General features: G+C 43.4%; 2 protein-coding genes and 2 long non-coding RNA genes across 4 annotated transcripts; 2 read left to right on the plus strand and 2 right to left on the minus strand.

Annotated features, from left to right (window-relative positions):
- The first annotated feature begins 7,233 nt into the window (after positions 1 to 7,233).
- LOC115556669 (uncharacterized) lies at positions 7,234 to 8,047 on the plus strand. The gene is made up of 3 exons (XR_003979108.1): positions 7,234 to 7,456; positions 7,580 to 7,742; positions 7,919 to 8,047. It is a non-coding gene; the product is annotated as an uncharacterized LOC115556669 (long non-coding RNA).
- A 393-nt stretch (positions 8,048 to 8,440) lies between these two features.
- Positions 8,441 to 8,907, plus strand: LOC115556671 (uncharacterized). The gene is made up of 3 exons (XR_003979110.1): positions 8,441 to 8,556; positions 8,658 to 8,693; positions 8,858 to 8,907. It is a non-coding gene; the product is annotated as an uncharacterized LOC115556671 (long non-coding RNA).
- Positions 8,908 to 14,530: 5,623 nt separating this feature from the next.
- On the minus strand, positions 14,531 to 16,361 carry LOC115556654 (uncharacterized). Its single transcript, XM_030373825.1, has 7 exons — positions 16,248 to 16,361; positions 16,073 to 16,164; positions 15,874 to 15,991; positions 15,598 to 15,693; positions 15,292 to 15,480; positions 14,927 to 15,079; positions 14,531 to 14,822 (listed from the first exon to the last, which is right to left on the minus strand). The coding sequence occupies exons 1-7, from the start codon at positions 16,258 to 16,260 to the stop codon at positions 14,611 to 14,613; spliced, it is 873 nt and encodes a 290-aa protein (XP_030229685.1). The 5' UTR covers positions 16,261 to 16,361; the 3' UTR covers positions 14,531 to 14,610.
- On the minus strand, positions 16,316 to 18,644 carry LOC115557792 (uncharacterized). The gene is made up of 9 exons (XM_030375893.1): positions 18,563 to 18,644; positions 18,274 to 18,484; positions 18,000 to 18,172; positions 17,803 to 17,901; positions 17,483 to 17,715; positions 17,192 to 17,370; positions 17,011 to 17,104; positions 16,527 to 16,866; positions 16,316 to 16,365 (listed from the first exon to the last, which is right to left on the minus strand). The coding sequence occupies exons 1-9, from the start codon at positions 18,642 to 18,644 to the stop codon at positions 16,316 to 16,318; spliced, it is 1,461 nt and encodes a 486-aa protein (XP_030231753.1).
- Between the last annotated feature and the right edge of the window lie 9,072 nt (positions 18,645 to 27,716).

Consider the following 27,716-nt stretch of genomic DNA (forward strand, 5'->3'; position numbering starts at 1 on the left):
ATTATACATCAGTTCCCCAGTGCACTTTCATTACCCATAAGCTAAACATGGACACATAAAAAACCTCAGCAACAGCTATTCTAACTAAACAGTAAAGAAAAAAGTGATCTCCCATGGTAGACTGGGGTTCATTATCTCTCCCCATTTCCCCTGTTGGTGGAGAGAGGGGAAATCCTCTCGTAAGAGGGCCCCCCTTAGCGAAGAAGAACTCTCCCAGCCGAAATCCTCCGTTCACGCTAAACATGTCCAACATATTCCAACCGTCACTCCTGGCATTGACCTTGCAATTCTTATAAAGCCAACCAAACGCAAGGCATATAGGAAAGTATATGCCTACAGGCTACTTACGTAACTTTGAGAACCAACGAGTAAAAAAAAATAAAAAAAATTAGGAAATGCGAAAGTTCGTGCCTGTTCCATGTTAACGGCTACAAGGATAATTTATTCTCGTCTACTCCTTCCGAGAAAACCGCATCAGCTCCTTCCTTGCTCTCCCAGCGACGTCGGTCTCCTGGTCCCCAACTCTGCGCCATTTATAAGCGGCTTCAAGCTGCTGCTCCAGCGGCGGTTGTTCCTTCTCGACCAGACCTTCCACCTTCATTCCCCTCTCCTCCATCGCCCGTGCAGCTTCTTGTGGACTGCCGTAGGTCTGAACGCCTCCTTGCCAGTGGACTCTCAATGATGTTAGAGGTGACAGGAACTTAATCCCTTTTCCCTTCAGAGCTCTCTTCAGACCCGCATAGCCACGGCGCTTTGCAGCCACCTCCGCTGGGTAATCGTGGTCGAACGTCACCATCTTTTCTCCAATCGCAATTTTTGTCTGCCAGGCCTTTCTGAGGATGTCATCCTTCATTTGGTACTGCAGGAAGTTGACAATGATAGCTCTGGGATTCTTATTCGAGGCAGGTTTCGGTGCCAACGCTCTGTGAGCACGTTGTATTTGTAGGTCGGGATCTTCCCCGAACTTACGTTTCTCGCGTATCAACTTCTCTATAAACTTGGGTACCGAATCCTTCTCTGTGCCCTCTGGTACTCCCCGAACTCGAATATTATTTCTTCTTGATCTCCCTTCTAAGTCTGTTACTTTTTCCTGTAGTCTCCTTTGCTGCTTGAGCGAAGAGGCGAGAATCCCCTTCAGCTCTGCGTTCCATTCCTCGTTCTCCACGACGCGCTCTTGAATGTCTATGATATCTCTGCCCTGCGCTTCACTTCCCCTGTCGAAGGCCTCGAATCTGTTGTTCATCTCCACCTTAAAAGTGGCTAGTTCTAGACTCAGCATACTTCCCAAATTCTGGATACTCTCTCGAATGTCCTTCATTTCTTTGCTGTTTTCCTCGCTATTGGACCCAATCTGCCTAGTCACGTTGTCAAAGCCAGCCTTGTTAGCCAGCATGTCTTCGTTAGCAGCTTCAGACTTATCATCTCCCTTCCTATCTCCCATTTTCTCTCGCTCTTTTTGCTTCTTTTCCGTTTTATTTTTGATGGATTCCCCTTTAGTAGTCATCCCCTCTCTGTTTGCGCATTTGAATTTTGGCTTTTCAATGTTTAAGACTTCATCTGCCGGGAGCTCCTGATTTTACGTCTATCCACTCATTTGCCAAACCGGAAGCCTTGATTAATCATTTCAATCACACATTCCCCAAGGTCTGGAAAAGATAATAATTGTGTCTGTACATAAATGGATGGTGTGTGGATTCACACACAGAGCAACTGTCGAACTGCAATGCATTTTTGCATAATTTCTTCGAGTGAAACCAGCCCTAGCCCTTCCCCAAAGATGAGAAACCAATTTGAATGGTCCATTGACAATTTCTAAAGCAGCTCATGAATAAAGGTGGGGCTTCACTGCGCAGGGAGTGTGAGTGACCTAAGGCCAAGTCAATTTGTAATATAATGGGTGGATATTGGACATGTCTGCAGGTTTGTAAGACATGGCTCTAAATAGTTTACACAACAAAGAAGTCAGTCGATTGGCCTGGTCACAAAACCAGATTTACTGGCTCCAGTGGGAACTTGAATACGAATTAACTTAACCTCTCTCAGTTAAGAGGGGAGGGATTTGTTTTTAAGATACAGGGAGAATGAATACAGTTCCTTCTAATGTAATAATTATATAAACAAGGTTAATATAATTTGTATGATTGTATATTTATCGTTATGATTGATATTTCCACGACAGTGTCCTATTCTCGAATAGATGTACATTGAGAGTGTGTGTGTGTGTGTGTGTGTGTGTGTGTGTGTGTGTGTGTGTGTGTGTGTGTGTGTGTGTGTGTGTGTGTGTGTGTGTGTGTGTGTGTGTGTGTGTGTGTGTGCCTGGCCCCGGTCCGGGAGGGCCAGGACCTCGTCAGGGGGGCTCCGGTTGATGTCAGGGGTGGCATGGGACGGTGTGTGTGTGTGTGTGTGTGTGTGTGTGTGTGTGCGTGTGTGCGTGTGTGCGTGCGTGCGTGCGTGCGTGCGTGCGTGCGTGCGTGCGCGCGTGCGCGCGTGTGTGTGTGTACAACACGCTATTTTATGTTGAAATGCGACGTAATCCAGTGTTCACGAAAAGTACACTGTCAACATATGCTTTTGGCGACTGGGTTGGCTCTCAGATATACGTGTTTCTAACAAGATGATATCATTAAAAGTTACATAAAGTAACAGTTTAATAACACAAACGCAGGAAGCACGTGAGCTGCTAGTTTAGCGAAAGCAACCTGACGTCGTTGAAACATGCGAGCGAGCCGATCAAATCCTAATAACTATAAAACTAAAGATCAGACACAATCACTGACTAAAGATTATGCAAGTAAAAAGTATATTTCTCGCTAGAAATGTTATTAGAAACACGTTTAACGGTGAATCGGTCCTAAAATATTGCATTTCCCATTCAGATAATAAAGATTAATAAAGATCATACACATTCACTGACTGAAGATTATGTAAGGAAAATGTACATTTCTCGCTAGAAAAGTCATTAGAAACGCGTTTAATGGTGTATCTGTCCTAAAATATTGCATTTCCCATTCAGATAATAAAGATTAATAAAGATCATACACATTCACTGACTGAAGATTATGTAAGGAAAATGTACATTTCTCGCTAGAAATGTCATTAGAAACGCGTTTAATGGTGTATCTGTCCTAAAATATTGCATTTCCCATTCAGATAATAAAGATTAATATAAGCTACGCCGTGTTCCGGAGCCGCGGGGGATTCTGGGAATTGGGGTTCTCAGTTGACAAATGGGGCTTTTGTTAACTTGTTTTGTTGTTAGGATACAAACGTGTCCCCCCCCCCTCAACAAACGTGTCCCCCCCCCCCCCCCCTTCAACTAACGTGTGTCCCCCCCCCCCTACAATCGTGTGTCGTCGTCCCCCTCAACAAACGTGTCTTCCCCCCCCCCCCCCCTCCCCGGTCAACAACAGTCTCCCCCCCCCCCCCCTAAACAATCGTGTCCCAAACCCCGAAACCCGCCTCCACAGCGGCACACGTGGATACTATAGGTATAACACGCTATTTTTTACGTTGAAATGCTACGTATCCAGTGTTCATGGAAACGTGCACCGTCAACGTTTTTTCTTGGCGACTGGGTTGCTGGGTTGGTGTGTCCCCCCCCCCCCCCCCCTACAATCGTGTGTCCCCCCCCCCCCTCAACAAACGTGTCTCCCCCCCCCCCCCGGTCAACAACAGTCTCCCCCCCCCCCCTAAACAATCGTGTCCCAAACCCCGAAACCCGCCTCCACAGCGGCACACGTGGATACTGTAGGTATAACACGCTATTTTTTACGTTGAAATGCTACGTATCCAGTGTTCATGGAAACGTGCACTGTCAACGTTTTTTCTTGGCGACTGGGTTGCTGGGTTGGTGACACAAACCAGCACCGCAAACTTTCTCTCCCGCTTGAGATGACGTGTTTCTTTATAGTGTAACGACCTCGCCGGTGACATAATCATGTCGAGTCATTAGTTGAAGGTAGTTTTAATGGACCAAAAACCAGGTCACTGAAACCCGTAACATTGTAACAACATTGAAACCAACAGCTGAAAACCGGACCCAAACAAACCCCGGTTACCCCGGCAACACGGTCTCACTCGCGTGCAGGCCCCCACCCTCCTGTTCTTCCAAGGCCCTCCCCCAGCTGATCTAATGATTCGCCCCACACGCTGTTTGACAAGAATAACATTACAATACATGCACATAGAACAACTGGCATAACGGACAACGAAATATAATGTAACACATAACACACAAACTATTTAACTGTCCCAGGGTCGCTACAATAGATTCATGGGTCTGATTCGCCGATTTCCCATGCTGATAGCCCGAAAGATTCTCGGGCATCTTCGACAATTTGGCTATAGATTGTCTCATTACACGCTAAATAATATAATTATAGCCTAATTATATATATAGGTTTTGGCATAAACATAACTAGGGTGCACTGTACTATCTGCGCACACCCTTTCTGAAGCCTCTCTCTCTCTCTCTGTCCCTCCCGCTCTCTCTTTCTCTCTCTCTCGTAGCGTTTTGTGGAGAACGTTAATTGTCTTAGAACACTCCCATTCAGAATGCATTGGTTTACATTTCGTTTTGTGTAACACGCAAAAAGTCGGACTATCGTGCTCGGGAACACGCTTCAATAGATTAACGTTCGTGCGCAGGAGCACGCAATGGCGTGATACCGGGTGTTCCCGAGCACGATAGTCCGACTTTTTGCGTGTTACACAAAACGAAATGTAAACCAATGCATTCTGAATGGGAGTGTTCTAAGACAATTAACGTTCTCCACAAAACGCTACGAGAGAGAGAGAAAGAGAGAGCGGGAGGGACAGAGAGAGAGAGAGAGAGCGAGAGAGAGGCTTCAGAAAGGGTGTGCGCAGATAGTACAGTGCACCCTAGTTATGTTTATGCCAAAACCTATATATATAATTAGGCTATAATTATATTATTTAGCGTGTAATGAGACAATCTATAGCCAAATTGTCGAAGATGCCCGAGAATCTTTCGGGATATCAGCATGGGAAATCGGCGAATCAGACCCATGAATCTATTGTAGCGACCCTGGGACAGTTAAATAGTTTGTGTGTTATGTGTTACATTATATTTCGTTGTCCGTTATGCCAGTTGTTCTATGTGCATGTATTGTAATGTTATTCTTGTCAAACAGCGTGTGGGGCGAATCATTAGATCAGCTGGGGGAGGGCCTTGGAAGAACAGGAGGGTGGGGGCCTGCACGCGAGTGAGACCGTGTTGCCGGGGTAACCGGGGTTTGTTTGGGTCCGGTTTTCAGCTGTTGGTTTCAATGTTGTTACAATGTTACGGGTTTCAGTGACCTGGTTTTTGGTCCATTAAAACTACCTTCAACTAATGACTCGACATGATTATGTCACCGGCGAGGTCGTTACACTATAAAGAAACACGTCATCTCAAGCGGGAGAGAAAGTTTGCGGTGCTGGTTTGTGTCACCAACCCAGCAACCCAGTCGCCAAGAAAAAACGTTGACAGTGCACGTTTCCATGAACACTGGATACGTAGCATTTCAACGTAAAAAATAGCGTGTTATACCTACAGTATCCACGTGTGCCGCTGTGGAGGCGGGTTTCGGGGTTTGGGACACGATTGTTTAGGGGGGGGGGGGAGACTGTTGTTGACCGGGGAGGGGGGGGGGGGGGAGACACGTTTGTTGAGGGGGGGGGGACACACGATTGTAGGGGGGGGGGACACACGTTAGTTGAAGGGGGGGGGGGGGGGGACACGTTTGTTGAGGGGGGGGAGACACGTTTGTATCCTAACAACAAAACAAGTTAACAAAAGCCCCATTTGTCAACTGAGAACCCCAATTCCCAGAATCCCCCGCGGCTCCGGAACACGGCGTAGCTTATATTAATCTTTATTATCTGAATGGGAAATGCAATATTTTAGGACAGATACACCATTAAACGCGTTTCTAATGACATTTCTAGCGAGAAATGTACATTTTCCTTACATAATCTTCAGTCAGTGAATGTGTATGATCTTTATTAATCTTTATTATCTGAATGGGAAATGCAATATTTTAGGACAGATACACCATTAAACGCGTTTCTAATGACTTTTCTAGCGAGAAATGTACATTTTCCTTACATAATCTTCACTCAGTGAATGTGTATGATCTTTATTAATCTTTATTATCTGAATGGGAAATGCAATATTTTAGGACCGATTCACCGTTAAACGTGTTTCTAATAACATTTCTAGCGAGAAATATACTTTTTACTTGCATAATCTTTAGTCAGTGATTGTGTCTGATCTTTAGTTTTATAGTTATTAGGATTTGATCGGCTCGCTCGCATGTTTCAACGACGTCAGGTTGCTTTCGCTAAACTAGCAGCTCACGTGCTTCCTGCGTTTGTGTTATTAAACTGTTACTTTATGTAACTTTTAATGATATCATCTTGTTAGAAACACGTATATCTGAGAGCCAACCCAGTCGCCAAAAGCATACGTTGACAGTGTACTTTTCGTGAACACTGGATTACGTCGCATTTCAACATAAAATAGCGTGTTATACACACACACACACACGCACGCACACGCACAGACACACACACACACACACGCACACACACGCACACACGCGCGCGCGCACGCACGCACGCACACACACACACGCACACGGTCGTGCGCAGGAGCACGCAATCGCGTGACACCGGGTTGAAAGAAAGACGTCAACTCTGGAGTGACCGAAAATTTGCGGTGCTGGTTTGTGTGACGTAAGTTCAACTATGATTGACTGCTATTTAAAAACGGTTGAATGCTTGAAATACTAAGATTATGGAGTTGATAGTGCAAATAATTATATTGCCGTTGTCAAAGAATATTAACAGGTATTAACAGCTAATAACAGATAACAAAAGCGTTGCTTCATAGGCTAATGTAGGCCTACGTCGCCACCTGTCCCTCGGGTAGGCTAGCTAGTTCGTTAGTAATTGAAATTGAACAATGAGAAAGGCTTAGATAAGTACCATACACAGCATCATGTTAGAAGGTAATTTACACAATGTAGTCGGCTGTTTGTAAAAAATAGTTTGTTTTTAGTGATTTACTTTTTTCTCCCTGCAGCTTCAAATAAGCATCATACATCTTAACTATCTCTCTGCCAATGCTAATATTTTATATCTATAATCTTTCTTATCTATCTACTATCTGTGTATCTAATCTGTTTTGTTTATCCGTCTATTCGGTTTGTCTGTGTCTTTGTAAATTAGGTAATCTTTCAATATGCCAGGCAGCACATGTAAAACATGCCCCTCCTGCAAAACCATTCTGCCTTGCGCTAAAAAGGTTTGCAGCCACTGCAAAATGGTCCAGCCTGTAAAGGAACGCCTCAAAATTGCCTTGAGAAAATTTGAGGCTAAGCGGGAAGAGTGGGCGTCTTCCCGCAAGAAGAACCACAACATGGCTGTTGTCAAGCAGGAAATGTTCCTCCTGGTATGTAAACAATTCAGATTAATTATGTTCTACCTTTAACTGTCTGAATCACTATTGCTTTGAATAGTAGGTCTTTTTTGATTACTACAGGCAAAACATTAACATGCTGTGATTTCCTTACAGCTCGAAAAGCTTCAAGCAGCAGGATATAAACCTGTCCTGCTGCTTGGAAAAGCCACTAAAAAGAGCCATGTGGTCAAGGTGTTCACACCTCGTTGCACCTTGGCCACATTTGCGGAGGAGTCCCTCAAAAAAATGGGCTCCATCCATGAGTACATTTGTCAAGGTATGATTCTTTATTTTTATAAATTCCACACACCCTCTGCTTTGTTTACCAAAATACTAACTGCATCTTGTTATTTGTCCACCACATTCATTTTTATCATGGAACTATTGCTAAAAAATTTTTGGTTGCCATTTGCAATTTAATAACCCTTTGCAACACTTTTCAAACTTGCACAGGATGGACCCCTTTTGCAAGTGGGACTGCAGAGGGGCCAGAAGAGGGCAGGGGGACCACTCAGGTGAAGACATACAGGAATATCTATGACAATTAAAGAGGCTAATCCTATATATTGTTATATACTGCATATATACTCCAATATATTATGCTACAAATTACAATATACTAAGTCAGCTGTATAAGTGCTAACCTCTTTTCATGTTTGTTTATGGTTATTTATGTGTATGGATGTGTATAGATCTGTATGGTCTTAATTTCATATTTTTTAAAACTGAATTTACACTTGCACTGTTGAAGTTCCACTGTTGGACTTTGAGTGAGTTTTATCTTATGTCATCTTAGATGGACATGGACATGGGAGAGGTGGAGGACAGGGCCGTGCAGGTGGAGGAGGGGGAGGAGGTGGCCCTGCAGGTGGAGGAGGGGGAGGAGGTGGCCCTGCAGTTGGAGGAGGTGGCCCTGCAGGTGGAGGAGGGGGAGGAGGTGGCCCTGCAGTTGGAGGAGGTGGCCCTGCAGGTGGAGGAGGGGGCCCTGCAGGTGGAGGAGGGGGCCCTGCAGGTGGAGGAGGGGGCCCTGCAGGTGGAGGAGGGGGCCCTGCAGGTAGAGGAGGTGGCCCACCCGGACACGGAAGGACCAGGTATGGATTTTTCAATTAAAGCATGCATGAGAAGGTACTAAGTGTCATACAAATAAACATCATTGCCTGAATGAGTAATATTTTATTTTCCATTCCAACAGCGGTCTCTACTGTGCAGAGGAAGCGGAGGAGAAAAGGTATGTTCAGAATGTCTGTACAGATCGAATTGCTAATTGACTACTATTCTTTTCACCATAGCATTACATTTATTGTAGTTATTTTGGAAAAAGGACTGTAATAAGAATGTTGGTTATGACCATTTGAGTCTTTGTTTGAATACCTCAACATTTCTTTCCTACAGAGCATCACAGCCAGAAGGGGCTTGAAAAAAGGAACAAAACTTTACCGAAGAGTAAGATGAAATAGTTTGTAACGATCAGAGCACTGACAAACCCTTTACACAATTTATAATTATGGAATTGTAAATTATTCTCCTGTGTATTCATAGCAGCGATTACAGTATTAATACAGTATTAATAATTACTGTTATTGATTTTATATTTGCGGTATTTTATATTTGCCAGTGGATAAGCATAGATGGTTTTGTTGTGAAAAACATGTTTTTTATATTTTCAGATTGCCCCTACCATATTGGTCGTGACTCCTTCGAAATAAGGAGTTACGGGAAGGAGAGGATGAGAAAGGTTTGACAGACCCATAAAGACCCAGCAAAAACACATGCGTGATTAACTGTAGGAATGACATTCTCGCTGATTGATCATGAGCATGCATATTAAGTGCATACTGTAAATGTAATTTACTCATGTATACAAGTAATTTGCATAAATATTTTGGAATAGTACCGTCAATGCATTTTGTCTATCAAACTCATAGGCTAACACTGAATTTATTATCTTACTAATGAATTTATGGTTCCTTTCCTTGATAGGGCATTAAAGAAGTCCTTGTTGATTGGCAGCCTTGCCCAGTTTGGTATGTATTTAATTTGGTTTCTTTCTGTTTCACTGGGTTTTTTTAAACCACTTCATTGCTTTTCCGAGTATTCTATATTATACCATATTATTTTGCACCATCTTGGTGCAAAATAGCTGCTGCTATTTTAACGTTTAACAGTAGTTCTTCCACCAAACACACTTGCCAACCAGATTTCCTATCAAGTGGTTTCATCATTCCCTTTCTTATGTGTCATACACTATTACATTATTAGATCTTGAATTATTAGAAAATGACTTGAAAGTGTGGTATTGCTCAAGAACAAAAATGTGCAAAGATTGGGCTTGATTTGTAATTGCCTTTATAGATGAGAATCAATATAAAGTAGGTATATACTGTGTGTTATGTAAGTGGAGTTCGACCAATCATCACAAAACGGTTCATTGATATATTATTTGTTCTCTTTTCAGTGGGTAGGAGTGGGCCAGGTCCTGGCAGCCAAAAGATTTGAATTAGTCCCCCTGCCCTCTTCAAATAAAAACATATTTTCAGTCTTTCTAGAATGTGGTGCTACTCCTGATCCATGATTGCCCTGCCATTCAAATGTGGTCACTAAGAGCTTAATGACACACACACACACATATATATATATATATATATATATATATATATATATATATATATATATATATATATATATATGTATGGACACAACAGTTAATATAAATATGAATTCCAGTCTGTAGGCAGTACATGGTGGGTAAAGTTAAAGTAACTCAAAAGTTGTGGGCTGAAGGGTCTCTAGCTAATAGAGTAGTAGCAGCAATTAATTGAGTATTTAATCCATTCAATGTATTTAAGATATGCATCCAGGTATAATTGCAAATGGCTATATTGTATAGAAAATATTGATTTTAAACATACAAGTGCAAGCAGGGCCTACTGAATGTCAATTTAGTCACAACAGATTATTAAAATATTGTGCTGATAGATCTTTATTCAACACCAAAACACCAGATTCTCTTGGATGATTAAGTTAGCTGCTACGTCAAACCAACCATGGTGTGGTGGTGGTTTCATATATGTGAAAGGGCATTCAAATATAGCCTACTACAATAATAATAATAATACATTTTATTTGTAAATCACTTTTCATAAAAATAATCTCAAAGTGCTACAACAAAACACGAAGGGCAATAACACAATAAAATAAATAATAATCTAAGGACCATAGGTGTTATAGGGTGTACCGATGAGAAGGCTGTTACAGTAATCAAGCCTGGAGGGGATTAAGGCGTGGACGAGTTTCTCTGCGTCAGAGAAGGTGAGGATTGGGCAGAGTTTTGATCAATGATCAATTAGGAGGCCGGAGCCCTAAAGGACAACCCTGTCTCATGAAAATTACGTTCCCAGAGAACTACGTTTGTCTGAAAACGTATTTTGTCTCGACAGAAAAACATGGTGGCTAAGCCTATGATGGTTGCTATGGACGCTGAAACTAGCAGCCCGAATGCCGTTTAAAGCATGGAAATAAAACCATTGTCTTTGCTGATTATGTTATTTTATGGAACCGTGTAATGATGTTATTTTTCCACACATAAACACAGAACAGTCTGTTCAACCCGGTATCACGCCAAGGCGTGAAATAGATACATTGGTCCACCTCGCAAGGAGTGTTCAGTGTCACGCTATGCCTGACCAAAGCGTGAAGAGATACACGTTTCTTCCGCCCATCTAAATGAATGGAGGAATAGCACCAATAGGGGTCGATACGTTCTCCCAGCATTTGGGGGAAATGGTTACGTATATATATATATATATATATATATATATTAGATTAGATTAGAAAACTTTATTTATCCCAAAATGGGCAATTTCGTTCACAGTTTCCAGTCTCACATAATAGATTACTTAATAAATACAATAAATAGCAATAGGAGGTAGACAAAAACATATATCAAAGGCAGTCCAACACACACATTTAACTCACAATTCATTTCAGCCCGTCAGTAACAACCACCCTGCCCCCGGAAACACCCAGCAACACTGGTGTGCTCTCCACCTACTCCTTACTTTTGTCATCATTTAGTAACCTGATGGTTGCAGGGATAAAAGAGTGGGAGTACCTCATTGTTCTTGTCCTGATTGAACAGTAGCGCCGCCCTGAAGGCATTAGGCATATATATATATATATATATATATATATATATATATATATATATATATATATATATATATATATCCAATATTTTAGGACAGATTGACCATTAAACGTGTTTCTAATAACATTTCTAGCGAGAAATATACTTTTTACTTGCATAATCTTCAGTCAGTGAATGTGTCTGATCTTTTGTTCGATAGTTAGTTTTATGGTCTCCCTAGCATGTTTCAAAGACGTCAGGTTGCTAGGGACGCGACGATCTAGTTGTGGGCCAGCAGAGGGTAACATTTATACCGAATTTGGCCTGTAACCAAATGTATGATATGCTATACGTATAGCCTAGTTTATATGTTATAAATATTTGTTATATGGTCTGGTTATACCTGAACTTGGTTAAAGATGTTCAATGGTCAGATACAGATCATGTTATAACGATAATTGAATAAAAGTTATGGTCTACTTATAGATAGAATATTACACGACGTAATAATTGTATACATATAATAGCCTATATTTTAATATTAAATTAATTAATTACAATAACGGCTTTAAACATGTGACATGCCTACGTTTTTTGGGCCTTTTCTTTTCAATGGGCCTGCGTCAACGTCACGTGACTCTCGGCAAACCACGTTGGTTAAAGACGGCAATGGAGCTTGGTTAGGAAATAGAAAGATATACCATGAAAATATCTTCCCGTAACGGGGCAAACAAGGTGTCATTTGTCATCTACGTTTCGAGGCGATTGCAACGGTGCCATGCATGACCATATTTGACTATGTTTCAGGGTAGTAATTAGCTGTCGATTTTGGAGGCCTTTATAGATAATAACCAGCTATAGATTTGCTACCCGATGGAGTTTTCTGACAAATTACATGTTATTTAGCATCTACATTAGCAGCTGAGTCCAATGAGATCAAGCTCGACCTTGTGCCACACAGAGATCATGCCCTAGACCATAGGTGTACCATGTAAAATACAGGGGCCATGTAGTGTAGGGGGCCGTGTAGGGCCGTGGAGTGTCATGCTTTGTGTCATTGGACTCAGCTCAATGTGTAGATGCTAAATAACATGTCATTTGTCACAAACTTTTATCGGGAAGCAAATCAATAGCTGGTCATTATTGATTAAGGCCTCCAATTTCGACAGCTAATTACTACCATTAAACATGTTTGAATGTGTTCATGTGTGGCACCGTTGCAATCGCCTGGAAGCGTAGATATTGAAGGACATCTTGTTTGCCCTCTTACGCACCGGCCCTACAAGAAATTACTCAGCAAGTGCTCCATCTTGTTGCACCTCACCCAGCGGCTCGCTTACAAGATTTTGGTCTGAAGTTCTACCCAAACCTACACCCTAGCCATCCAACATGCATATCTGAGAATCAGGCCTCTCTTTAATAATGACAAAAAGTTATGAGAGAAACACACATTAACTTTTTGTTATCTCATAAGTGGCGTGGTGCCGGCTCCTTTTGACCTTTTGACCCCCGACTTCAAAAACGTGGCCACAGGCCAGCTGTGTCTACACACCTTTAGCCACAAATGTACACCTCCATCCCACAAAAAATGGGGACTAGAAACTAACCTCTGTCTTATGTACATTTACTGTACTGTTGGAGGTCACGCCCCTTTGCCGACCTTTTCGAGATAGCTAGGGATGCTAAAATGTTTACACACATTTCCCGGGGCCCCGTGTACGACATATCCGAGATTTGGAGTTCTAGCCCTTAGAGAAAAAAAGTTTTCCCAAATGGAGTGTCATTTGGACAAAGCCCCTCAGAAGTGTAGCCTGCAAGACCTAATGGTTCAGAATGTGGTGGAAAAACAGTTTTTGAGATAGGAAGGTCCTACCGCCCTGAAATTTTAATACCTTGTTCTAGGGCCTAACTGGGACCTCCGCACCGAAACTTGGCCCGGTCGGACCCCGAGGGCAGGAAGGGGGGGCCCTTCCTGTACGAGACTTGGCCCGGTCAGACCCCGAGGGCAGGCCCCCCCTTCCTGCCCTCGGGGTCCGACCGGGCCAAGTTTCGGTGCGGAGGTCCCAGTTAGGCCCTAGAATAAGGTATTAAAATTTCAGGGCGGTAGGACCTTCCTATCTCAAAAACTTTTTCCACCACATTCTGAACCATTAGGTCTTGCAGGCTACACTTCTGAGGGGCTTTGTCCAAATGACACTCCATTTGGGAAAACTTTTTTTCTCTAAGGGCTAGAACTCCAAATCTCGGATATGTCGTACACGGGGCCCCGGGAAATGTGTGTAAACATTTTAGCATCTCTAGCTATCTCGAAAAGGTGGAAAAAGGGGCGTGACCTCCAACAGTAGAGTAAATGTATATGACAGAGGTTATGTTTCTAGTCCCCATTTACTGTGGGATGTAGGTGTACATTTGTGGCTTAAGGTGGGTAGACACAGCTGGCCTGTGGACACGTTTTTGAAGTCTGGGGTCAAAAGGTCAAAAGGAGCCGGCACCACACCGCTTATGAGATAACAAAAAGTTAATGTGCATTTCTCTCATAACTTGTCCTTAAAGTGACTGTCAACGTATGCTTTTGGCGACTGGGTTGCCATACCACAAAGGTTCAAAATAGTTTTTCATCAACCCCCAAACCTTGACATTCTTTCTCATTATAACAAGATATTTCTCGAATCTCATCCACTTCTAAAATTGTATATATGAATGAAATTCATAGTATCCGCGTTTACATGGCACATCTGATCCGCATAGATTTCTATGCGTCATAGATCTCTTCCTAAAATGTGATCCGAATGTACTGTATACATGGCAGTAACAAAAGTGTCCGTTAAGTCTCGTGCATAGAAATCTATGCGGAACAGATGTGTCCATGTCAATAAGGCTAGTGAGGTTATAGCACTATTTATTCTCACCCACCCCATCTTGAATTGAAGAGATAGATTTTTTTATTTTTTTATTTTAAACATAGCAATAACAATGATCATTTGTGTACATCAAGCGAGGCACGAAACCACACCATCAACTAAGTTGCTTGTTCTCTTGCATCTTCCTCATCCTCGCTGGTGTCTGGACTGACCAGGCCCATCGGATCACATTCCTCTTCCTCACAAACATCAAGGAGGACAGAGGCCAATGGACCTAGAGCAGTCTTATACCGCTGCAGGACCATTTGATGTCGTTCTTCCACTTCCGCAAGTCTTCTTGCCAAGAGACAGTGAAGTCCATTTTCATCTTCTACAAGTAGAGGACAGAAAACCCAACGACGTTAATATATATTGAAACATCCCCCACTAATTGAATACATTAAATGGGATCCCCAAAACTTGTCTTTAACTTACCGTATCTTGCAAGCTCCGTCTTGAGGGCCACTCCCAGGTTCTGCAACCACGTACAGTGCTGGGCCATCTCCAACACCAGGATAGGGAACTCCTCTTCCAGCCGTGTTTTCAGCTTTTCCTGGTCGTGCAGTCGTTTCTTGACCCCGATTGTTACTAATGATCCAAAATATTAAGATCAATACATGAGTATCTGGCATAACATTTAGCAATGCAACCATAATGGAAACAGAATTTAGAAATGATGTTTCTTTCCCAAAATCGTTTTATATATTACAAAACCACCATTATATTTAATATATCATTTCAGGATAGTTCACTATTCCGATATACTGCATGACATTTTAAAAGCATTGAAAAATGCATACCACTGCCATAGTCCTCCCATGGCCATATTGCGCCAGTGCTCTGTCCAGCCAAAGAGTGGTCAACCAAGGCCACATCAATCCTTTTGGAGAGGTCTGCAACAAGACTGTTGTATTTATCAATCTCCTGGAGAAGGCGCTTTTTGTCTTCCGTCAACTTTCTTCGGAGACGATGGCGAAGCTTGTTGCTGTCTAGATTGTTTAGGAGAAACGTAATATGCAGACACAAAAACCTTGTATAGGTTATATTAAAAACAATATAGATACATTGTTAGGTATACCGGATAACTCAAGAAAAAGCCTACATACCATTCTGACGGTAGAGGGTTTGTTTCTGTTGCTTTAGACCCAGATGGAGACCCTCAATGGACTGCTGGAGAACGTGCAGACCCGTTACTGGGGTCTCTGTAGATATCCGTTAGGGTGAAATTAAGCTCAGTGTACTGTATTCTATACAATGCAACCGAGTTTTCTAGATTTTTGCAGCACTAATGCTTCACTGATTGTGTATTATTTTGATTACCGTTTGAACACAAATGTCTGTAAGGAAACTGCAAAAAGGCATGTATATTGTTCTGTCCTCACCGCTCTCTGCCCATTCCTTGACTTCAGCAATCCACTGTACAGCCATTGCATTTGAGCACTGCAGGTCCTTCTGCAGTTGTGACAGCCTCTCTGCCTCTTCTTCTGCCCTTTTAGATGTCTAAAATATTTACAATAATTACAATAGGAACTCAGTCTGCCTAACAACTGGCACAAAAACATACATGAATATGAAACATACCTTCACATATCTTGTGGAGAGGGCCTTGTGTAGCGTCTCTGCTTTGTGATGGTTCCAACCCATTGCATGCACAGTGAGCATGTCCACACGTGCTGGTATAAGGAGAATTACATTATGTTCTGCAATCTATGAGCAATATTAGATGATAGCATAAACTCAGACCAAAGTGACTTACCTGCTTTTGACATGTACTTTGTTGTCAGGGCACAACGGGAGAGGTAGCTGTTTATTTGCTCCACCTCCTCACCGGCAGTTGTGCCTGCTCCCTTCTGATTCCGACCACTCCATTTTATCTGTTGCAAGGATGGGTGGATTTGGGGTTCATTAGAGCCAATGAAGCAGTTGGAAAACGTGGACAAATATTATGGAAAAGGAATTCAGCTTAAAGCTGTCCATTCCTATAGTAACACATGGCGTATTCATTTGAAAATAACAGATAACAGACATACCTCACACTTGGTAGCATGAACTCTTGCATGCATGATGCTCAGGAAGGGCTTCATTTCTGTGAGGCTCTTGAGAGCTGGAATGACCGAAGCAACTTTTTGTAGGTATGGCCAGTATTTGCATGCCACATCCATAGCAAAAAACTGTGCCTTGCTTGGGAGAAGCTCCCTTTGGAGATACATAGGATACGCAAATATCTCTCCTCGGTACATGTTAAGGGCTTTTAAAAGGAAGCCATGCCGACACACCGCAACCTCAACGCCTTCCTCATCCAGTTTAGAGGCCCGCCTAGAGGTCTCCCTTGCTGCTGCCCATTGAGAGTCTCCACATGTGCCTCTCCCCTTTATCTGTGAATATAGTGCATACACATATTGTTAATGTAATTCACGACAAAAGAGTAGGGAGTATGGAATACTTCTAGAAGTCCAGGAAATGCAATGATTCCTTTAGTAACAGAACTATTTGAGTGTTTAAACTTAGCTTAAACTTACATTCTTCACCGCCATCTGTATTGTGTTGACAAAATCAGACACCTCACTGTCTTTGGCTAGAAATAGCCCATCAAAAAAGGGAGTGTCATTAGATCTAGGGGAAAAATATATAACATCCATTACCTACTCTTGTTGTCACTTACAGTCACGACTCAATTACCAAAGAGAACTTAAAGTGCACCTTCCAGTATGGCCAAAGCGATAAAGCTTCCTGTTGCCATCTGCTGACACTGCTACCATTTCAGGTGTGCAGGCAGGGCAGGTGAAAGGGGTATCACAGCAGAGCTGGTCTTTCTCAAAGGAGGCGTATGCAAACTCAAGAAAGCTCCTCTGCAGGGCATCCCCGTTGATCTGTCCAGACTAGAAAGTATATCAGAATATGGAAAACATTTTTGAGATAGTCAAAAAAAAAATAAAAAAATTGCTGACAATATTGGTGAGCATAATAAATAGTATTGCTGATGTCACTTACTCTTCCTGCACACAGTGTGCGATGTTCCAGCATTTTTGCAAGGGCTTGCCTGGAGAATCCAGGTGAGATCAACTTCAGCTCCTGAAAGGTGTTGAGGAGGTCCACCGTGTAGATTGTGGAAGCATTTGCAGAAGCTGGCCAATATCCACTCCTGACTAGGTCTCTCACATCAGGGGCCCACTGCTGCAGGCATGTTTGGCACACATAACGTGGCAAATGCAAATCATAACGCCCTAACGAAAAAAACAACATTAGTCATAATCATTGACACATATTGTATATTAGACTAACAGAAGTCTAAATAGAGAACTGGTTTCTACCATTGATGGTAATCAAGATGACTGGTTTCCCAGCTTCCACTGTGAAGCTAGGGACCTGGCAGGTGCAGTGCTGTGCTGGCATTGTGGGTAAAATGCGATCTGTCGAAAAGAAAAGTGAACATTCTGTATATGGCAGCAGACTGAATAAACAAGATAAGGATCAGGAAGTCTAGACAGGTAGATTTGTCAGACCTTACCTTGCTCATGTGTGGCATATATTCCAGTCTCTCCTCTTGAGATACATGTGGATGGGGGAATGGCTTTAAAGAAGCCATCCACCACGCTGTCCCTGTTGTGGAGTGGCCGTTTGCTGTGGTTATGCATGTCGCAGGCCCCACAAAACCACTGCTCCGGAAGGCACTCTCTGCACCTAAGCAGACAAAACACTCAAGTCAAGTCACTCAATTTATATGATATACTTTTTTTAGTGTACATAGATACATTCTATTATTTGATTGATGAACATCCAACCTTATAACAGCCGGCTTGTGGCAGAAGCAACACAATGGCTTGCCAACAGCCTCAGATTCCAAAAGGCATCTGAGGTGGTACGGCCGTGCTTCCTCCCAACGGTCAGAGGCTTTCTGCTGCCTAACAGACCACGATGATGCTGCGCTTCTCTCAGGCTCAGCAGGACAGGGGCTTGAATCCAGTAGGGCAGAAAGCCTCTCCATGTTTTGTTCTGCAAATAAAATATAACCAAATGATCTACATTCTATATACAGTATTTGGATTTCAGAATTAAACACTGTATATTTACCAAACATCTCTTGAGGATTTTGCTGTGCTCTGGGTAAGGGCAAGGAATCCTCTGAAGGAAGTGCCAACACCTCAGCGTCCATGCCTGTTAAACAGTACATGACAGATTAATATATCTCTACGGCAGACACTCAAGTGCTTGCACTGCTGCAAGAAACTCATTTGACAGTAAGTACGTCAATCAAACGGTCGTACGGCACTCCCTCTCCCCCGCTCCCATGTACTTGTACTTGGAATGGGTAGAGTCAGCGTTGAAGGAGAGGGGGTAGGACCATTTGAGTTGTGTATTTTCAAAATCTGCTGGCGTTTCGCAAATCCCATACCCAACCTTTAACGGTCCAAATGTTACAAATCGACTTTGACCCACGGGAACGAAAAATCGAATAATAGAAAATTCTGACCCATCCCTAATTGCCATGGGTAATTGTTTGTCACCAAATTAAACTAATCTGAATTTGCACATAAACAAACCTGTAGTTAGGCCACTCCATCGGTCTGCACGGCCTGTATGGCCCGCACGGCCTCCACGTCTCCCTCTGGCCTTGCCGCGTCCGCTCCGTTTGGTTGAGCTCCGTGGTGAATCCCCTCCAGATCTTGCCCGATTGACATTCTCCGCAGCCTCCTGTGTGTTTAAGTCCAACATCTTGTTAGACTGAGTTTCTGAGGTACTGAAACATTCATTTCATGTACAAGTTCAAGTTCAGTTAATGTACAAAAGGTTGTTACCATGGCTTCTGCAAGGAATTGGTCATGCATCAACCCAACGGCAAGGTGTCTTCCTTCTGTGCGGGGGTCACGGAGATCCAGGTCAAACAACTTGTCCATAGCAACACGAGAGAAAAGTTACAGCGATAGAATGAATAGAACTACTGCCGACAATCGATCTTGAGAATGCTTGTAAGATTAGCAGTCCTATCTATATGTCGCTCGAGAGCAGCGTCATAGAGCTCGTAAGTTCGCCCCTTCCGGTAGGCCCCTCATGGGACCTCTGAGATCAAAAAATATGAATGGGTTTCAATGGAGAGAAAGTAATTATTTTCTGGTCCCCGTCTTTATATGTGCTGGATTACACATATGTATACGTAGCGGAAGAGTCGGAGCCAGGCTGAGCCAAAGTCGGCGCATTTTCCACATAGCCTGCATTAATAGAGTCATTTTTTAGTTTTTATAGTTTTTTATAGCTGCTGGGCGTAAAGAGTTCACCTTTCAAAGCGGGATGTTTATTGCGGGGGAGGAGCCACGGCGGCAGTCGTGATCGTAATTTCCGGTTAGTGCACCACGGAGTACTCGATTTGGAACAGCACTCACATCTGAAAAATGAACGTAGTAGATAGTACGGATAGTATACTTCCTTTAAGTATACTCATGGAAGTACAGGTATTGGAACACGGCAGCCTTAACAGCATAGCCTATTTGTATAATAAGGGAAATAATTACTTTTCCAAAGCCAAAACTTACTTTATTTTTCAAGTTTTACAAAGAAGAAATCTAAAAATCATTGTACAAGATACTGTGTGTGTGTGTGTGTGTGTGTGTATGTGTGTGTGTGTGTGTGTGTGTGTGTGTGTGTGTGTGTGTGTGTGTGTGTGTGTGTGTGTGTGTGTGCGTGCGTGCGCGCGCGCGCGTGTGTCTGTGCGTGTGCGTGCGTGTGTGTGTGTGTGTGTATAACACGCTATTTTATGTTGAAATGCAACGTAATCCAGTGTTCACGAAAAGTACACTGTCAACGTATGCTTTTGGCGACTGGGTTGGCTCTCAGATATACGTGTTTCTAACAAGATGATATCATTAAAAGTTACATAAAGTAACAGTTTAATAACACAAACGCAGGAAGCACGTGAGCTGCTAGTTTAGCGAAAGCAACCTGACGTCGTTGAAACATGCGAGCGAGCCGATCAAATCCTAATAACTATAAAACTAAAGATCAGACACAATCACTGACTAAAGATTATGCAAGTAAAAAGTATATTTCTCGCTAGAAATGTTATTAGAAACACGTTTAACGGTGAATCGGTCCTAAAATATTGCATTTCCCATTCAGATAATAAAGATTAATAAAGATCATACACATTCACTGACTGAAGATTATGTAAGGAAAATGTACATTTCTCGCTAGAAAAGTCATTAGAAACGCGTTTAATGGTGTATCTGTCCTAAAATATTGCATTTCCCATTCAGATAATAAAGATTAATAAAGATCATACACATTCACTGACTGAAGATTATGTAAGGAAAATGTACATTTCTCGCTAGAAATGTCATTAGAAACGCGTTTAATGGTGTATCTGTCCTAAAATATTGCATTTCCCATTCAGATAATAAAGATTAATATAAGCTACGCCGTGTTCCGGAGCCGCGGGGGATTCTGGGAATTGGGGTTCTCAGTTGACAAATGGGGCTTTTGTTAACTTGTTTTGTTGTTAGGATACAAACGTGTCTCCCCCCCCTCAACAAACGTGTCCCCCCCCCCCCCCCTTCAACTAACGTGTGTCCCCCCCCCCTACAATCGTGTGTCGTCGTCCCCCTCAACAAACGTGTCTCCCCCCCCCCCCCCCCTCCCCGGTCAACAACAGTCTCCCCCCCCCCCCCCCTAAACAATCGTGTCCCAAACCCCGAAACCCGCCTCCACAGCGGCACACGTGGATACTGTAGGTATAACACGCTATTTTTTACGTTGAAATGCTACGTATCCAGTGTTCATGGAAACGTGCACCGTCAACGTTTTTTCTTGGCGACTGGGTTGCTGGGTTGGTGTGTCCCCCCCCCCCCCCCCCCCCCCCCCTACAATCGTGTGTCCCCCCCCCTCCTCAACAAACGTGTCTCCCCTCCCCCCCCCCCTCCCCGGTCAACAACAGTCTCCCCCCCCCCCCTAAACAATCGTGTCCCAAACCCCGAAACCCGCCTCCACAGCGGCACACGTGGATACTGTAGTGTTACACCTTTCCTGCTTCTTGGCTCTCAGACCGTAGTCCAGGAGCACAGGGGAGACGTTCCCTCCAGGGCCGATGTCCTTTCGGGGGTAACACCCTTCGCTATAACCGGCAGTGGGTCTGTTTAGTGGTCGGAAGACACGGGCACGGATTCTCGGCGTTTGGTACTTTATTCAGTTATTTATAACAGTACACGTAACTCGGAAAACACAACCGGACTCGTTTCATTCCTCCTAGACTGACACTCGCTCAATCGCTCGTTCACTCATTCGTCGACTCATTCGCTGACGTCACTCACACACACACACACACACAGACATTCTCGCGCACACACATACGCCACTCTCGTAACAGTAGGTATAACACGCTATTTTTTACGTTGAAATGCTACGTATCCAGTGTTCATGGAAACGTGCACTGTCAACGTTTTTTCTTGGCGACTGGGTTGCTGGGTTGGTGACACAAACCAGCACCGCAAACTTTCTCTCCCGCTTGAGATTACGTGTTTCTTTATAGTGTAACGACCTCGCCGGTGAGGTCGTTACACGCTAAATAATATAATTATAGCCTAATTATATATATAGGTTTTGGCATAAACATAACTAGGGTGCACTGTACTATCTGCGCACACCCTTTCTGAAGCCTCTCTCTCGCTCTCTCTCTCTCTCTCTGTCCCTCCCGCTCTCTCTTTCTCTCTCTCTCGTAGCGTTTTGTGGAGAACGTTAATTGTCTTAGAACACTCCCATTCAGAATGCATTGGTTTACATTTCGTTTTGTGTAACACGCAAAAAGTCGGACTATCGTGCTCGGGAACACGCTTCAATAGATTAACGTTCGTGCGCAGGAGCACGCAATGGCGTGATACCGGGTTGAGGACTGAGTGCATATTTGTGCTATACTATCTTGAGGCAATTGTCATACTAAGACACTGCCAACGGCCATGTGTGGTGCAGAGCATGAAGGTGAGTGTTACTGCTCTATTGTGCTCTTATGTGCTCTATTGATAAATTTACCCTGACATTTTAGCCTTACATTTCCTAATCAATGGCATATCCTCTTTTTGTTACAGGTCAAGGAATGGCTTGAACGGAAACACGCAGATGATGATTCAATCGTTTTTGTAAAGGACCACAAGACGGCTGCACATTTCTCAATTGTCCTGTCCAAGAAGGAGGAGGCGTGGTTTGAGAAATATTACAACAAAGTGCGGCCACAGCTCCTTGCTGGCGAAAGGAAACGTAAGCGAGATGAGCAGGATGAAAAGGATGGAGATGATTTTTTCTTTGTGTCCTCCCGCGGTAAGCCAATTAACAATGCAGCTGGTGATCTGATAAAGCTCCAGCAAAAGTGCAACGTCCCCCAGGTGAGCAGCCAGGTTGTACGGAGGGTATTTCAGACAGCAGCTAACCTCCTGGATGACCCTCAGAAGAAAGCAGTTTTTGACTACCTGGGATGAGGACTCCAAAATCGTACCATGACCCGTTTGGTGAGATGTTTCATATGTTTTTTAGTGGATCAATTCTTGGCATGTATGGATAAACTTTCTGAATATGATGCGTGGCCTTTGACCTTTGGGGGGTGGTGGGGCGGCGGGTGACTCCTAAAGCTTACAGGGCATCTGCCTTCAGAGACACATATGACATGTCCCTGTTTGGTGAAATGTTTCATCTGTGTGTTTGTTTGTGCTGATGGCTCTTTAAAGGATAGGGATGAGGACTCCAAAAGCGTGAAATGACCCATTTTGGTGAAATGTTTCATATGTGTTTTTTAGTGCTGATTTTTGTTTTTGTTGTGTAGCTGTTTTGCAACTTGTTCTAGCTTGTGTAACTTAAATTGAGGTTCTGTGGTGATATCCTGTTTCTTATCTTTAGAGATATATCAATTAAAAATCTTATTCATTCTAGAGGACTGCTGAGGTTTCTCTCATTTTGGTAAACTTCAACACACTTGCAGACTTTTTCCAAGATTGGCTTTTTTTCCAAAGACAGAGATACACTTTCAAGATATTTTATTAACATTTGCACTTCACATTTTGATTCATCATTTCAATCACACATTCCCCAAGGTCTGGAAAATAAATAATTGTGTCTGTACATAAATGGATGCATTTCATTCACACACAGAGCAACTGTGGAACTGCAATGCATTTTTGGATAATTTCTTCAAGTGAAACCAGTTTGACTGGTCCTTCCACAAAAGATGTGAAACCAATTTGAATGGCCCATTTACAATTTCTGAAGCAGCACATGACTAAAGGGGTGGGGCTTAGTGTATTCTCCAACCGCACCACTCAGTCGGATTAGGGCACCCGTTTCGGCCTCAGACGCGACGTTGTCCCGCTGCTCTGGAGCTCCGGGAAGACTTCCAGACCGTTGGCGACCAACCGCACCACTCAGTCCGATTAGGGGACCCATTTCGGAATTTGAGTTGATCTGAAATACGAGGGGTGGGGATGAAACTGAGGCCCCTCTCCAGCAGCTGAGTTTCCGTTTCTGACAGATGGAAGATGGTGGATAGGTTCAGAATGTTAGATTCCTGGGGACGGGGGTGTCCCTGTTGGGACTTAGTCCCCGCCCGAAGTTTAACTGATCCAGCCTGTGAAGATGTGAATGGCACCTTCATTGTTTTAAACCATGTTTTAAAAGATGCACATATTCCTGTCTGGCTGTTAGCCGTAATAGTCTGCAGCTGTGGCTCATAGGCTAATTGAGCCACACCCATTCTGGTGCTCCTTAAGAAGGCCAGGGTTTTAGACTGGAGGGAGGCTTGAGTTGTGCAAGTGACTCGACGGTTGTGCTATGTGTTTAAAGTAAAAATATGCTTTTTAACAACAACCTTGTGCGTCGAGAAAACTCTTTTTCACATTTGGTGGCAGTGGTGGGATGATTCCTCTAGCTGAGTGGAGGGGACCCACATTTCGGAAAATATTGTTTGAGGAGCTTCATGGTGGAAGCCGCAGGGAAGGGTGAGCAGGTAGACGAAGAGACCTGCTGGGAGGGGAGATCACTGGTGGAGTTGAACTGCTGTCCTTTGGGGTTGGCCAATGCCTGAAGGAGGAATAGCTCGGGAACTCCTTGTTGCTGACGTGAGCCATGTGGGGAGCTATTGCCAAGCCTTAACAGAACAGCAGTGGCGGAGGACAGTAATGGCTGAGGACTTCCTGATGACATCCCGTGGAGGACCAGTCTGCAGCCCAGGGAAAGTGCTCAGAGGCCAAGTTATTTGCTGGAACTGCAGAGGCCTGAGCGGATTTTGCAGGTGGTCTGGAGGTCTGGATGGAGGAAGTCTCAGAGCTGGGCCTGTGTACTGTGAAGAGTGCAGTGTTTGGCCAAGAAGGAGTGATCTTGGAATGAAGATTGGCGGTCACCAGAGAGACTCTTTGAACTGTTTATTTAACACTTATTACTTGCACAATATTTTACCTTTTTTTATCTACTGCGCTTGGAACCGTGTTTGCAAGCTTAAAAGAGGGGGAAGGAGATGTGAATGGCATCTTCAGTGTTTTAAACCATGTTTTAAAAGATGCACATATTCCTGTCTGGCTGTTAGCCATAATAGTCTAATAGGCTAATTGAGCCACACCCATTCTGGTGCTCCTTAAGAAGGCCAGAGTTTTAGGCCCCGTTTACACAAGGACGCTTGCGGGTGAAAACGACAAAATTTTTATCGGAAGTGCCTTTCGTTTAGACGGTGACAGCGTTTTTGGGGCATGAAAACGCATAAATCTGAAACCACCCTCCAGGGTGGAAAAGTTGAATACGCTCCGCCTTAGCGTTTCCGTCTAAACGGCCAAGACGCAAAACACTGCTCAGATCTGCTCACGTTGCGTACGCGTTTACGTCACATACATGTGCCAGTACAACAAACATGTCAGATTATTTCAATGCATCGGACCTTCAAGCTGCTCTGGCAGCTCTAACAAGTATACAGGAGTTTTTCCACGAAATGTACAGGATATTTACAGATAGTATTACTGAACAGAGAAGGATCTTTTTGGTTTTTGGCGACACGGATAAGAGAAGGAAGATTCTACGCATGCGTTCAGACATGGCTCAGACACTTTTGCGTCACCGTATGCACGCAGATTTCCTCTCCTCTAAACGCGGAATAAAAAGTGAAGACTCAACGCCACTTTTGCGTCTTCTGTTCAGACAGTCATCGTGTAAACGTAGCCTTAGAATTGAGGGAGGCTTGAGTTGTGCAAGTGACTCGACGGTTGTGCTGTGTTAAGTAAAAATATGCTTTTTAACAACAACCATGTGCGTCGAGGAAACTCTTTTTCCCACAGCCAATGTTGAAGTGCGTGTGATGCAGTGTCTGCTGTCCAATGTATGTCGTCATGAGTTGTGTGAAATTCAGAATGGTGTATTTCGAAAAGTGTGTATTTTATAGTGATGAATGAATTAAGGCGTGTTAATAGGGTCTGATGTGGTGCAGATAAATTACGTGAGAAATTAATGAGGGTTGTTTATGCCAACCGATAAAACAATGAGTTTGGTGTCCGGTCTTACTTTTGGGATACGGGCTGAATTCGAATCGCCCATGATGTTTATGGATTTTCTAATCGGGAGGGACCACATAGTGGCTTTGCGATTCGTGTAGGGGTGTATGCGGGGCTGGTGATAAGAAGAACTGAGTAGTGAGTGATCCGGAATTCTGTCTGGGTGATCCGGATACGACTGGTCCTCTCCAACCCACGTCACCTTCCTGTTGTCCTCAGACAGAGAGAGGAGTCTGCCGGCCGTGTTGGGGTCCAGTGTGAGGTCACAGGCATCTGAGGGAGAACCAGACATGATGAGGAATTTCAAAGAGATGATGGAGTGATTTGACTCAGAAGTGACATCAGGCATTGGCAGCGCGAGATGTGCAGAACAAGTTAAACTTCTAGCTCAGTAACATCAACACCTAAGAAAGAAGGTAAGAAAGATAGTCGGAAAACTTTGATTTGCAAGGCAAGCAGGCAAGTGTTGGGCTTGTTACAGTAGCCTATATAGCCTTCAATGCGGTGAAATTTCGGAATTAATAGGCTCGATCTTTCATTTTGCAAAAAAAAAAAAACACAGTAGGCTATATTACCATATTAAAATGGTGTACCAAATTGCGTTTTATTACAATGATAAAAAAGTGTAGGCCTACTAGCCTATGGTAAGGTCAGGTTTGCCGATGTGCTTGGCTATTTTAAAGTTTCTCCCTGTGCATCGATCGGAGACAGACGTCACTTCACTGATAATATTCTGGGGATAGGCTACAACATAGCCAATAGGCTTTCATACTAGGGACTTTATCCTTTAAATATCTTTGCGGCATTGGATCAGTCTCCTTTCAAGAACAGGCAAGAACTTTCTAGCCTCGCGTCAGCAGCGCATATACCTAAAAACAACAGGCGGATGGCGGGCGGGTGCGGTTTTGAAAATGGTTTTGGATGGCGGGCAGATCAAGCGTTTTGTGATGCGGTTGCGGATGAAATAATAGCCCATCCGCGCATCTCTAGAGCTTACCTCTCCCGAAATAAGTGTTTTTTGTGAATGACAGGGTCGTTAAGACTGACAAAAAGATCTCTCACTTACACAGCACTACAAAGCTACTCTCTGCGATACTTTAACTGGAGCTGGACACTAAAAAAATGGGCAAAAACGTTTTTATTCCCATTCTGAGTCTAAGTCCACAAGGATACTCTCAAAAAACAGTTACAATGTTTTTATTCTGCTTCTGAGACAAGTCCAAATGGGCTTAGTAAAAAAAACGGCCAAAAACGTTTTTATTTCCATTCTGTGCCTAAATGTGGATGGACTTAGTCTCAAAAACGGTGAAAATGTTTTTATTCTTCTTCTAGGCCCTTGTTTCCATCCTCCAGAGTGGGCAGGATGTCCTCAGAAGGTGTCCGAAAATAGTGCATGGTCGTCGGACTGACCGTCGGGGATCGGGAGGGTATGTCATGGAGGACTTTCGCACATATGCTGACGCATCAGCACCTGTGGTGAACACCTAAAAATAATGTTTAAAAATAGAAAAAAACATCAGAGATTGTGAGGCTGGGTTCCTAACATCTCCCCAAATAGTTTTCATGCAGATTCATATGATATATTTCACAATTTAAGCAAAATCAAAAATTGGTCTGCATCGTGCTTTGCTTTGTCAACAATGGCATTAACATCGGCATCAGAGCCATCCTTCAAGCATACCCTCCGCAAATGGACAGACAGGCTTGCTTGTGTTTTGAGACAG

This window comes from Gadus morhua, chromosome 13 (genome assembly GCF_902167405.1).
Source record: "Gadus morhua chromosome 13, gadMor3.0, whole genome shotgun sequence".
NCBI classification, from domain to species: domain Eukaryota; kingdom Metazoa; phylum Chordata; class Actinopteri; order Gadiformes; family Gadidae; genus Gadus; species Gadus morhua.

Bases quoted from the DNA above. Each gene is read 5' to 3' on its own strand.
- LOC115556654 (XM_030373825.1), bottom strand. The intron at 15,992-16,072 runs GTATGTTTCATA...TAAATATTTTAG, and splicing joins TCTCCACAAGATATGTGAAG to ACATCTAAAAGGGCAGAAGA. The intron at 15,481-15,597 runs GTATGTAGGCTT...TAAACAATCTAG, and splicing joins AACCCTCTACCGTCAGAATG to ACAGCAACAAGCTTCGCCAT.
- LOC115557792 (XM_030375893.1), bottom strand. From the start codon at position 18,644: ATGGACGCTGAGGTGTTGGCACTTCCTTCAGAGGATTCCTTGCCCTTA. The intron at 18,173-18,273 runs GTTGGATGTTCA...TTGTCTGCTTAG, and splicing joins CACAAGCCGGCTGTTATAAG to GTGCAGAGAGTGCCTTCCGG. The intron at 17,902-17,999 runs GTAAGGTCTGAC...TCTTTTCGACAG, and splicing joins ATATGCCACACATGAGCAAG to ATCGCATTTTACCCACAATG.